Source organism: Oncorhynchus keta, chromosome 25 (genome assembly GCF_023373465.1).
Source record: "Oncorhynchus keta strain PuntledgeMale-10-30-2019 chromosome 25, Oket_V2, whole genome shotgun sequence".
NCBI classification, from domain to species: domain Eukaryota; kingdom Metazoa; phylum Chordata; class Actinopteri; order Salmoniformes; family Salmonidae; genus Oncorhynchus; species Oncorhynchus keta.
Window position 1 is genome coordinate 8323216 of NC_068445.1, and position 13397 is coordinate 8336612.

Genomic DNA, 13397 nt, shown 5'->3' on the forward strand with positions numbered 1-13397 from the left:
ACTCTGCCTATTGACTTCTTTGAATATTCAAGCCTGTTTTTAAAAAACACTGCCCCTTTAAGGCTCTCCTGGAGGATGGTTGGCCAATCTTGGTAGCCTATAAATTATTGCAACATTACAATTACAAGTTCACAGTTCAAATAGACTCTGGGACAGACCACTGCACATGTAAGAGCGGTTTCATGTGGCAGAGATGAAAAAACCTGTTAGAAATTAAGAAAGGGTAAAGATGCATCAACTAGCATGCACTCTGAGGAAAAGAAACTTCCTTGTAAAACCAAAAATGGTTCTATCGCTTGCTTCAAATATGGAACCACCAAACTTTCTATATATTGATCAGAACCCTAGAGGTTCTTCTTCATTGAACCAAAATGCTTCCATATAGAACCTTGCATGGTGCCATTTATAAATGATAGCTAGTACTGTTAAATAGTCATATTTTTTGCCAAGAATATAATTTAATAAACAATTCAATAATGGACAAAATAATATCAGCATTGTTTTTTAGAATGTATTATCATAATATGCGAAGAGATTGGAAATGTGCCCTGCTGGCCAGGGAGGCATCTCTTCGTATGAATGATGGTCCATGTCAACCCTTGCTAACTTCTTCACAATACAATACAACTTTGTTCATTAGTTACAGTGAACAACAAAAATGTATCTCTGCTCAGTTTTCACCCCCCCAAACAGCAGACCTCACACATACAGTTGAGACGGTCGCAGGCTCTCCATCCAGCGCACCTGGATGGAGAGCATGTTGTGGGGTTAAGGGCCTTGCTCAAGGGTCCAACGGTCGGGGGAATGTTTTTGAGGATGTGAAACCATCAGCCCTATAGTTATCAGATACATTTTGTTCATTTTTTTCCAACTGGCCACCTTTCGTCCACAGGTAAAACTCCTGCCACTGGTCCCACTCCTTAGCCACTGGGCTATCTACCGTCAGTACAGTATGGGTTGTTGCCTGACTGAGGAGCAAAAACATGAGATAATCTTCAGAACTAAGCATGAGTTCATCTGACAAAATGAAGACAAAATGCAATGCAGACATAGAATTACTAACTACTTACATGCAGTTGTTGTCAGCAGCAGCCAAAAGAGAGATCCTCTGCCTCTGTTAGTTCTGGGTTACTGCCAAACTGAGCAAAACATAAACAGTGTGTTTAAAAGTCATGTAATGATTAACTAGGCTATTAAATCACTGAGACGTATTGTACATAATTTATTATAAATAATTTATACATTCCGCCTCTCAGTCAGCTTAACAGTCTTCTAATGGCTTCATGACACATTGTCCCCTCAATTGACTCCACACTGAAATAAAGTAACAATTAGCAAATTGCCAATGTCAGGCTGGGTCTGTAGCTCTATTTGGCATATCCCATAATAGAAAAGTTTGTTTATTTGAAAGAGTTAGCTGGCTAACTTGTAAAGTGGCAAATGCAAGTAGCCTAGCTTTTTTTGTTCAGTAAGCTAACTTAGCTAACGTAGCTAGCTATCTTACAAACACGCTCAAATTCTTTCAGCTTTATTTATCTAGCGTATAGTTTATCATATGACTTTGATTTAACTTCATTATTATTGAATTAAATAATCAACTTTGTTTACCTTAATATATTGAAAAATAACGTGCTTATTGGTAGGCGACATGCAAGTTGGTTCAATCACCGTCCTCTTGCGTGGTTATACTGGAATGACAGTTGGTTTCTATATAGAACCCCTTTTTTAATCCAAGACTGTAAGCTTTCATTAAACACATTATTCCTCATGCTTCTAGATAGCATTTAGTTTGCAACAGCACTGGTTTGTATCAACCTTGCTGTTTGCCACTCAGAACTCGGCAAAAATGTTTCAAAATATGAAATCGATCATCCTCATGCCATAGAGGGCTACCGGTTTCAGACGTCAGCTAGCCATCTTTCTGACCATGCGGGGGAAAAAATATTTCACCTTTATTTAACCAGGTAGGCCAGTTGAGGACAAGTTCTCATTTACAACTACAACCTGGCCAAGATAAAGCAAATCATGCAGCAGCCTCATTAATATGGCTATAAATGTCAATGCAAAACAGCTGAAACAAATTAAAGGGAATATTAGCTGGCATTTCAGAGTTTGATGTGACTGGGTTAGCTTTTGTTAGCATTTTCTTTCTAAAATCCCCATTATACTCTAAGTTCTTTGCCTTCACTGGGTATATTTAGTTCAATGCCTTCAGAAAGTATTCACACCCCTTGACTTTTTCCACATTTTGTTGTTTTACAAAGTGGGATTAAAAGGGATTAATTGTCTTTTTTTTGTCAACGATCTACACAAAGTACTCTATAATGTCAAAATGGAAGGAACATTTTTAACATTTGTAAAACGTTTCTGAAAAATAAAACACCAATATATCTTGATTAGATAATTACTCAAGCCCCTGAGTCAATACATAGAATCACCTTTGGCAGCGATCACAGTCTTTCTGGGTACGTCTCTACGAGTTCCACACACTTGAATTGTGCAACATTTGTCCATTATTCTTTTCAAAATACTTCAAACTCTGTCAAATTGTTTATTGATCATTGCTTGACAACCATTTTCAGGTCTTGCCATAGATTTTGAAGCAAATTTATGTCAAAACTGTAACTCGGCCACTCAGGAACAGTCACTGTCTTCTTGGTAAGCAACTCTAGTGTAGATTTGGCCTTGTTATTGTCCTGCTGAAAGGTGAATTAATCTCCCAGTGTCTGGTGGAAAGCAGTCTGAACCAGGTTTTCCTCTATGATTTTGACTGGACTTAGCTCCATTCCGTTTCTTATTTTTCCTGAAAAACTCCCCAGTCCTTAACGATTACAAGCATACCCATAACATGACGCAGCCACCACTTTGCTTGAAAATATGGAGAGTGGTACTCAGCAATGTGTTGTATTGGATTTGCCCCTAACATAACACTTGTAGTGAGCACCAAAAGTGAATTGCTTTACCATATTTTTTGCAGTATTACTTTAGTGCCTTGTTGCAAACGGGATGCATGTTTTGGAATATTTTTATTCTGTACAGGGTTCCTTCTTTTCACTCTGTCAATTAGGTTAGTATTTTGTTGATACATCCTCAGTTTTCTCCTATTAAACTCTGTAACTGTTTTAAAGTCACCTTTGGCCTCATGGTGAAATCCCTGAGCCGTTTCCTTCCTCTCTGGCAACTGAGTTATGAAGGACGCCTGTATCTTTGTAGTGACTGAGTGTATTGATACACCATCCAAAGTGTAATTAATAACTTCACCTTGCACAAAGGAATATTCAATGTCTGTTTGTTTGTACCCATCTACTAATAGGTGCCCTTACCTTACAGATAATTGTATGTGTGGGGTATAGAGATGAGTAAGTCATTCAAAAGTCATGATAAACACTATTATTGTACAAAGAGTGAGTCCATGCAACGTATTGTGACTTGTTAAGCACATTTTTACTCCTCAACTTATTTAGGCTTGCCATAACAAAGTGGTTGAATACTTATTGACTCAAGACATTTCAACTCTTCATTTTTAATTAATTTGTAAAAATGTAGAGAACCCAAATTCCACATTATGGGGTATTGTGTGTTGGCTAGTGACCAAAAACATCTCAATTGAATGCATTTTAAATTCAGGCTGTAACACAGAAAAATTTGTAAAAAGTCAAAGGGTACGAATGCTTTCTGGCCTTCTTTAGTAAAGGGTTCTTTAATCTTGTCCAAAGAACCAAAATGTTCTAAATATAACCACAAGTGTGCGTTACTGGTATGACTACGATTATGCCTTTGACTGCTGGTCAATAAAATAATGTTGATTTGAAAACCAATAGAACATGAGAAAAATGCTGGTTTCAAAGGCATAATAATTGTTTATAAAATAATTCGCTGGTTGTATTTTGGCTAGCCTAGGCTACTCTGAAAAAACGTCCAGGTTATAAACAATGAAGTTTATGGTTAAATTGTTTCAAAATGCTGGCCTCCTCCGCTCAGGTGGGTGATGTGCTGCACTGTTCTTCACTCTCCAGCCTTGTGACCATTTGATCTGAACGGACAGTGCCATGAGTGGGCCTGTGTCGACAGAATCAAACCTAATGTTAATTATCTTTCATTATATTTGCCAAACATGACTGGCGCTTAGCCTATATCTCCGTCACTTAAAGGGTCATTAAAGTTTGGCTACATTTTCTGGCGCCTCTCTCCTGTCAGCATCTGTTTGGCCAATGTGCATATCACCTACACTTTGACATGTATGCTTTTTTATTTATGGACTTGAAAAATGTATTTGAATATTATTCCAGTGTTGGCCTCACTGATGCAATTTTGATCGGAGTAATTGTTTGCTATTGTGATTCTTCTTCTTGTCCGACAATTTTGTTTTCCATGTTCCGGACAAGAAGACAAGCACGCATGTCGAGACCTGCAGTATGTTTAACTAACTCACACACTCAGAAAGTACACCTATTTTACTATTTAGATAACATAACTTTGCATGAAATTACATCATTTGACAATAGGACCTCAAATAACCTCTAACAAAGTAAGTTAATTACAGGTCTCTGAACCATTGTACAATTCAGTCTTTCTACTCGAATGACATTATTCCCATGGGCAAAAGAATGTGAATATATCTGTGACTATGGTCTTCTCTCTCTCAACTATGGTGTATATGGGGGTTTTAGAGGCACACCTCTCTGTGCGTCTGAAAGAGAAAGGCTTGTCCTTATTTAAAATAATGGAAATAAGACACTGCTTTTTCCTGGCTTTTACCAGCTAGACCTCCCTTTCACTTGGAAAGCAGTTGTAAATGACTCCTACAGCTGTTTTGAATACAGCCTACGGGCGACAGAACTTCTTCAAGAGAATACACACCATCTGTGTGTTCCCAGCATTTCCCAGAATGCTCTTGACTTTTCCACTTTGTCAGTGGAAACCTGTGTCCATAGGATAAAACCAGAGAGAGACCATTTACATTTACATTTAAGTCATTTAGCAGACCTGTAATCAGGCAATTAATGTTTACAGTGACGATACAATATAAATAACATAAGACCAGTTGGTTGAATGTAAAGCTATATTAAAAACATGAGCTGGCGCACACCCAGAGAAAATTATTTTATGTAGAGGTGCTGACTAACAGCGAATAAACTAAACGCTATAAAAATAAAGAGAGTCGCACACTCTCTATATAAACTCCCAGTACCGCTTGCCATGCGGTAGCAGAGAGAACAGTCTATGACTAGGGTGGCTGGAGTCTGACAATTTTTGGGGCCTTCCTCTGACACCGCCTGGTATAAAGGTCCTGGATGGCAGAAAGCTTGGCCCCAGTGATGTACTGGGCCATACGTACTACCCTCTGTCGTTCCTTGCGGTCGGAGGACGAGCAGTTGCCATACCAGGCAGTGATGCAACCCATCAGGATGCTCTCGATTGTGCAGCTGTAAAGCCTTTTGAGGATCTGAGGAAACATGCCAAATCTTTTCAGTTTTCTGAGGGCGAATAGATTTTGTCGTGCCCTCTTCACAACTGTCTTGGTGTGCTTGGACCATGTTCGTTTTTTGGTGATGTGGACGCCAAGGAACTTGAAGCTCTCAACCTGCTCCACTGCAGCCCCGTCGATGAGAATGGGGGCGTGCTCGGCCCTCCTTTTCCTGTAGTCCACAATCATCTCCTTTGTACTGATCACGTTGAGGGAGAGGTTGTTGTCCTTGCACCACACTGTCAGGTCTGACCTCCTCCCTATAGTCTGTCTCATCGTTGTCGGTGATGTGGTTGGAGTCATGCCTGGCCATGCAGTCATGAGTGAACAGAGATTACAGGAGGGGACTGAGCACGCACCCCTGATGTGTCCCCGTGTTGAGGATCAGTGTGGTGGATTTGTTCCCTTCCCTTACCACCTGGGGGCGGCCTGTCAGGAAGTCCAGGATCCAGTTACAGAGGGAGGTGTTTAATCCCAGGGTCCTTAGCTTAGTGATGAGCTTTGAGGGCACTATGGTGTTGAAACCTGAGCTGTAGTCAATGAATAGCATTCTCACATAGGTGTTCCTTTTGTCCAGGTGTGAAAGGGCATTGTGGAGTGCAATAGAGATTGCATCATCTGTGCATCTGTTGGTGCTGTATGCAAATTGGAGTGGGTCTAGAGTTCCTGGGATAAAGTTGTTGATGTTAGCCATGACCAGTCTTTCAAAGCATTTCATGGATATAGACGTGAGTGCTACGGGTTGATAGTCATTTAGGAAGGTTACCTTAGTGTTTTTGGGCACAGGGACTATGGTGGTCTGCTTGAAACATGTTGGTATTACAGACTCAGACAGGGAGAGGTTGAAAACGTCAGTGAAGACACTTGCGAGTTAGTCAGCGCATGCTCGGAGTACACATCCTGCTAATCACCAACGTTTCAGCTGCCGACTCTCTTTATTTTGATAGCTTATGGATGTAAAGCTATGCCATTTTACCGTTTTCCCCCTGTACTTCAAACCTGGAGTTTAAACCTTCATGCAAATCAGAGGTTTGGAAGACCTGAAAGGTTGTTTGTACTGCTTGCAAAGAACCACACACAAATGTTTCATTTTTTTATTTGTTTTATTTGTCACATGGACAAGTACAGTGAAATGCTTCAATTGTAGCCGCTACCCAACAGTGCAGTATTCAATATCAAAATAGTAAAAATGTAATAAAAAAACAAACAAGAGAAACAAGAAAATGAGAGGAAGATATATACAGTGTCTGTGCCAGTACCAAATTTACATTGTGCAGGGATACTGGAGTATTTGAAGTAGATATGTACATGTAGGCAGGGATTAGGAGAAAGTGACTGGTAGCAGGATAAATAATAATAATAATAATAGTAGTAAACAGTATGGCAGCAGCATAAGTGGTGGGTGGGAGTGTGTGTGGTGGTAAGTGTGTGTATGTAAGTGTAAGCGTGTGGGGGTGTGCAAGAGTATCAGTGTTGGACTGATAGGCGGAAATGTAAACAGGGCTGAAAAGAGACTGGTAACAGGAATATATACCGGTAAATACTTATGATAACATGCTGATGGTAATATATACATGTAAAAAGGAGTAATATTGTCAAGTAGTAGTATAGATATTAATGGTGATTGCAATCAATATTCAATGAACAGCATTGTAGCGGTAGTAATGAATCTAATGAATCATCATTTTAGGGGAGCAGTAGTTGTTAAACTTCCCTGGCTTTTGGCTAAGATCAAGTGTAGTTGTTAGCCATTTTAACAGGGGATGGAAGCTGTTTGGGAGTCTGTTGGTCTGAGCCTTGATGCACCGGTACCGCCTGCCAGACGGGAGCCTGGAGAATAGTCCATGTCTCCGGTAGCTGGAATCTTTTGCAATTTTTCGGCCCTTTCTTAGACATCGCCCGTCATGTACGTCCTGGACGGCTGGAAGCTGATCCCCAGTGATGCGCTTGGACGTCCACACCATCCTATGTAGGGCCTTCCGGTCGAGGTTGGTGCAATTGCCATGCTCTTGATGGTACAGGTGCAAAAGTTCCTAAGGATCTGAGAGGCCACGCGGAATTGTTTCAAACCTCCTGAGGGAGAAGAGGCACTGCCGTGCTTTCTTCACGACTGTGCTGGTGTGAGAGGGCCATGTTAAGTCCTCCGTGGTGTGGACACAGAGGAAGTTGAAGCTCTTGACCCTCTCCACTGCAGTCCCATCGATGTGGGTGTGCACCCTCCCTTGTATCCTGTAGTCCACGATCAGCTCCTTGGTCTTGCTGATGTTGAGGGAGAGGTTGTTGTTTTGGTACCACACTTCCAGGCCTCTGACCTCCTCCCGACAGAATCAAACCTTTAGATGTCAATGTTAATTATCCTTCAATAAATCTCTGTAGGTTGTCACATCGTTGGTGATCAGGCCTACCACCGTTGTGTCGTCAGCAAACCTGATGATGTAGTTGGAGTCGTGCGTGGCCACACAGTTGTGGGTGAACAGGGAATACAGGAGGGGGCTAAGCACACACCCGTGGGGGGCCCCCTTGTTGAGGGTCAGTGTGGCAGAGGTGTTGTTACCTACTCTTACCACCTCAGCCCATCAGGAAGTATAGGATCCAGTTACAGAGGGGGTGTTCAGTCCCAGGGTCCTAAGCTTAGTGATGAGCTTGGACGGGAACTATGGTGTTGAACACTGAGCTGTAGTCGATGAAGAGCATCCTCACATAGGTATTCCTCCTTTCTAAGTGGAACAGGGCAGCGTGGAGAGCAATTGAGATTGCATAATCTGTGGATATGTTGGGGCGGTATGCAAAATGGAGTGGGTCCAGGGTGTCTGGGTCTGGGATTATGGAGTTGATATGTGCTATGACCAGCCTTTCAAAGCACTTCATTGTTACAGATGTGAGTGCTACAGGGTGGTAGTCATTGTGGCAGGTTGCCTTATAATTTTTGGGAACATGAATGATGGTAGTCAGCTTGAAACATATGGGAGATGTGTGACAATACTCTTGTCTAAAAAAAATTGCCAGGTCGCAATTTCAAATGAGAACTTGTTCTCAACTTGCCTACCTGGTTAAATAAATGTGAAATAAAATAATAAATAAATAAAAAATAAATGGTGATAACACCATAGAACAGACTTTGAATGTGCTTTAGGTGGTGTGTGTGTGTGTGTGTTTAGCAGTGAGTGTAAATGTTAAAAGAAAGTTAATAACAGCTCAGTGGTGAACTGAAAAAGCATCTGGAGGCCTCTCTCTCTCTCTCTCTCTCTTTCACTCTCGCGCGCTTTCTCTTTCCCTCTCTCTCTCTTGGGCTGTACAAAGTTGATTTAAACCTGTACTTAACGGGATAGTATAGCTGAACTGAACTATCCCTTCAATGATAGCAGCTGGACTTGACAAACTGTTTTCGTCTCTTCCTCAGAACCGAATGGAGGAGAGCAAAGCCTTGTTTAGGACCATCATCACATATCCCTGGTTCCAGAACTCCTCTGTCATCCTCTTCCTCAACAAGAAGGATCTGCTGGAGGAGAAGATCAATTACTCCCACCTGGTTGACTACTTCCCGGAGTATGACGGTGAGTGGCCGCACCCGTTTGCTATTTGGAGTCAGGGGACCACAAATTGAATTCCCTCAGGAAAAATAAAGTTCCCTAAAACCTCTATGCTTTATGACTTGTTAAAAGCATGAATGAGCCTTTATAATGTGTTATAACAAGGCTTGTAATATGTGTTTGTCTCTAACATAGGTCCCCAGAGAGACGCCCAGGCGGGTCGCGAGTTCATCCTGAAGATGTTTGTGGACCTGAACCCGGACAGCGACAAGATCATCTACTCCCACTTCACCTGCGCCACGGACACCGAGAACATCCGCTTTGTGTTCGCCGCAGTCAAAGACACCATCCTGCAACTCAACCTGAAGGAGTATAACCTGGTGTGAAAGCCATAGAGTTAGAATCCTAGAAGGGACTTCTTCGGCATGAGCGGAGCATGACTGGGGCCGAGGCCCTTCTCCAACATTGACTGACTGAATGTCAAACTGACTGCCAAAACAAACATCTAATGGTTGCGTAATGCTAATTTATTGCCATTGTTGACCCTTCCTTTCTTTTGTCTATTTAAAAGAAAAACATGATTGAGGGGGTTTTGGGGGGGTTTAAATGTCGTTGTTGGATATGTACAGCACCGTTCCTCCAATTGTTTTAGGCTAAGCGTTGTGACGTTTTATTTTCAAGACACGCAAAGTGACAGCTGGGTTTCGTCCGCCTCTGATCTTGATTCCAAGGTGCTCCTGCCTTCTGTGTTTCTGATTTGACCCAGTCGGTCCATTCCACCGCCGGTCTGTGGCGTCCATTCTTCTGCCTCACACTTATTTTCCTCAGAAAGGGTGAAAAGGGTTGATACTGTGATTTAAAAAAAAAAAAAAAAAGTATGATTGTTTTTCGTTATTGCATCAAATGATTTGGTAGCGTTTGACGTGGGAGTCGTTTGAGCCACACAGCAGGGCAGGAGGTTATCCGTGTAACTAGGTTGTGGAGTGAGCACCATGATACTCATTGTCCATCACAGGCCCCGGGGTCAGGAAAAGGTTATTGATGAGACAGTGTTGATGTCGCACGCTTTGCCACGCGGACTTTTTTAAGGTCCTGTTTATTCCCGATGCCAAAAGGAAGTACAGTAAGGTTAACTCGACGCTCCCCTTTGCACAGTCAACTAGAAAGTGTATTGGAAGCAGGACGGGACACCAGCCTTTTGAAGGCACCAAGAGTTGCCAATGCACATGTGACCATTTTAAAGAGTTTCCCGTTTTTGGTTACGCACTCCTCCCCCATCTCGTATTCATTGTTGAATGCCAAAACCACTCGTTTGAGTCAGTATGCCAAGCCTGACAAAACACACATTCACTGGAGTTCATAGAGTTGTTGTGTTGTTAATGCCAAATTGAGTGGCCAATCGTTTTGTGGTCATTGTATGGAAATTATAATACTATTGACAGTAGAAGCTGAAGTCCTCTGGTGACTAGTTGTGATTATGTGGTCGGTTGTATTCCATAGGCCTTTTTATCCAAGTCTTGGGTTTGGTTCACCTTGCACAGTATGAAATTATTTTCTTTTGACCAGACGGAGGCGGGGACCAGGGGGATGGAGGACATTGCTCTATCAGTGATGGGTAACACAGATTCAGTGTGAGAATCCGCTTTTGTCAAGGGCTCTTCTTTCGTAGAGGGGCCGCTAGTCTTCTCTCACTGCCTGGACTGAGCTGAAAGGCAGCTGTGGCAGCCAATCACAGTGCCAGTGTCTCACATAGACTGAGAAATCACAATGCAGCTCTGTCCTTTTGATTGTCCAATCACAGCCCAGCTGTCCGACTGTTTTGGTTTGTTAGCAGTGGAGATGATTAGCTGTTTCCCACGTTAAAAGGGGCAGTGGCTCTGACTCCCAGTTATTTCTCTGAGTATGTACATTTTTTGTAACAATTCCCTAAACATAACCCTGTAATTGACATTTTATTGAGGTATAGTGCAATTATGAATGCTATAATCATTTTACATACATCTCTCTCTCATATATATATATATATATATATATATATATATATATATGTATATGTATGTATATGTATATATGGCAGCATGCATGTTGTCTTCGTAATCATAATTTTTTGGCAGATTGAATGTGTGGTATTGAAAAAATGTATCTATGTAATTGTATTTAATGTCTAATGTATGGCTAATTCGTTTGGGGGAAAAAAATATTTACGTTTGTTTGTTTTTAAAATGAGAATGTATATGTTTTTGCCAGTTCATTTCTCAACAACAAATGAAGTGCAGTTTCAGAACTGCTTAAGGAGCAATCAATATGATCTAACGAAACGATATGCCAGAAGCTGCAATCGCTTTTGCTAATTAACTTTAGTGTAAAAAAAAATGCAGACTGAAATTACCTGGCTAATTCCATTGGTTTAAATCTAAATACTGGCTTCAGGAAAAGAGCACTTGTCATGTAGGAATGACCACATCACGCATTATCCGACTCCTTTCTTTATTTGACTACATTTGTTAGCTATTTTATTTATTCAAACAGGGCCTTGGAGACAGCACTCTGCAGTTTTCCCATTTCCCCTTGTCATCCCCACACTGGGACTGCGCGTTCCGTTGGGGCTAATTGTTCATTGGCCATTTAACGTAATGCTGCAACCCCTGAGGTTTCTTATGTTAACATTTAAGACTGAGCTGTGACCAGGAGAACAATCCATACGCCTCTCAAAAACACCTTCCAGTGTCTTTTTGCTGTCGAGGGTCCACGAAAACCACCTCTACATTCGAACCACCCCCTAGTCCCTACATGCTTGAATTTATTCTGGGTCGTGTTCATTATGCATGCAACAAAAACGTTTTTTTAACAACGGAACAAGAAAATTCTAGTTTTTCTTATTGGACAAAGCCAGGTTGCAGTTGATGTTTTAGGTTTGGTGCCTATTCAATGGAGTTAAGAACGTATTGTAAATTCATTCCTCGGCTAATGGGGCTGACCAACTGGTACCTTTTCGTATAGCTCAAAATGGTTCGCACGTTGTCAAGCGGGCGGTCACGTGTGTAGGCAAGGTAAAGGACCATGGTTCAAGAGCAGTCCGAGGCAAGTTCTGGGAGGCAGCGCTATATGCTAAGCTAGTACACTGAATCCGGTTACACATAATAAACACGACCTAGTGCGTTCAGATCTATAATACTGAAGGGGTAGGGGGCTATGGGATGGAACATGTGGGCACTTGATTATCGGGGTGGGTGATGAGTTAGAATGCAGGTCGCGGACCAAATGTGGCACTTGCCAAAAAAAAAGAATGTGCACCACTATCACAATATGCTAGGAACCCAAATTTGTTTGAATGGATATATTAATGGATGGTACATTAATAATAATATATGCCATTTAGCAGACGCTTTTATCCAAAGCGACTTACAGTCATGTGTGCATACATTCTACATATGGGTGGTCCCGGGGATCGAACCCACTACCCTGGCGTTACAAGCGCCATGCTCTACCAACTGAGCTAATAAAAGCTATTGATGGCCAATCATCAGAATGTACAGATTTGTTTATGAACTACATACAAGTGATAGAAAAAGTTAACTTGTACATGTTGTCTTATTGTGGGAGCTGGGCCTCCTGCTCTCATTTAATTAAGGAACACTTCATCATATGTTACCTCTCTCTGAATGAGACTCCTCTGTGAACATGTTTCAGTATTCACACAGACCAGAAGGATAGGAAGCCAGCTAGAACATTTCCCAGGGAAGACAAATAAAGTGAGTACAGCAAAGTATTTTGCTACAATAAATTTGCAACACACACATACATAGAGATAAAGATACCATAAAGAACCCCTATCCTGGAGTCACTTGCCGGATATTTACCTTGTGAGGTGACTGGCTTAGTTGCGACAGACAGGTAAACCCTGCAGAGGAGTTCAAGAGGATTCATATTTATGTTACATTTGATTGAAATGTTAGACTTAATATAATTAGCCCAAACAAAGAATTAAACTAATCTTATTTCTAAAGCAGGAAGACTGTAAATTGGGAGTCTTGATGTAGTGTTCCTGTTATCCTTTTGTCATGTGGTCCTAGATTTCCAATTGGCCAAGTCAAATATGGTTACATTACAGTGCTTCCTGCCAGGGCTGGTTCCAGTCATAAGTGACATAACCCCCCCGACTGCTCGGGGGCCCCTGAACAATAAAAAAAGATATGCAGTACCAGTCAAACGTTTGAACACACCTACTCATACAAGCGTTTTCATTATTTGTACTATTTTCTACATTGTAGAATAATAGTGAAGACATCAAAACTATGAAATAACACATGGAATCATTTAGTAACCAAAATGTTATATTTGAGATTCTCCAAAAAAGCCACCCTTCGCCTTGATGACAGCTTTGCACACTCTAGGCATTC

The 13397-nt window shown here is 41.4% G+C and overlaps 1 protein-coding gene and 1 long non-coding RNA gene across 2 annotated transcripts in view; one reads left to right on the top strand and one right to left on the bottom strand.

Annotated features, from left to right (window-relative positions):
- The window catches only part of LOC118358086 (guanine nucleotide-binding protein G(q) subunit alpha), a 38935-nt gene extending 26405 nt beyond the window's left edge, over window positions 1–12530 (top strand). Inside the window, exons 6-7 of the mRNA XM_035735523.2 lie at window positions 8868–9021; window positions 9193–12530. Coding sequence (XP_035591416.1) covers window positions 8868–9021; window positions 9193–9383 — 345 coding nt within the window. The 3' untranslated portion in view covers window positions 9384–12530. The remainder of the gene's footprint in view (window positions 1–8867; window positions 9022–9192) is intronic.
- Window positions 708–13113, bottom strand: LOC118358087 (uncharacterized). Its single transcript, XR_004820419.2, has 4 exons — window positions 12858–13113; window positions 12650–12719; window positions 1071–1139; window positions 708–968 (listed from the first exon to the last, which is right to left on the bottom strand). It is a non-coding gene; the product is annotated as an uncharacterized LOC118358087 (long non-coding RNA).
- Between the last annotated feature and the right edge of the window lie 284 nt (window positions 13114–13397).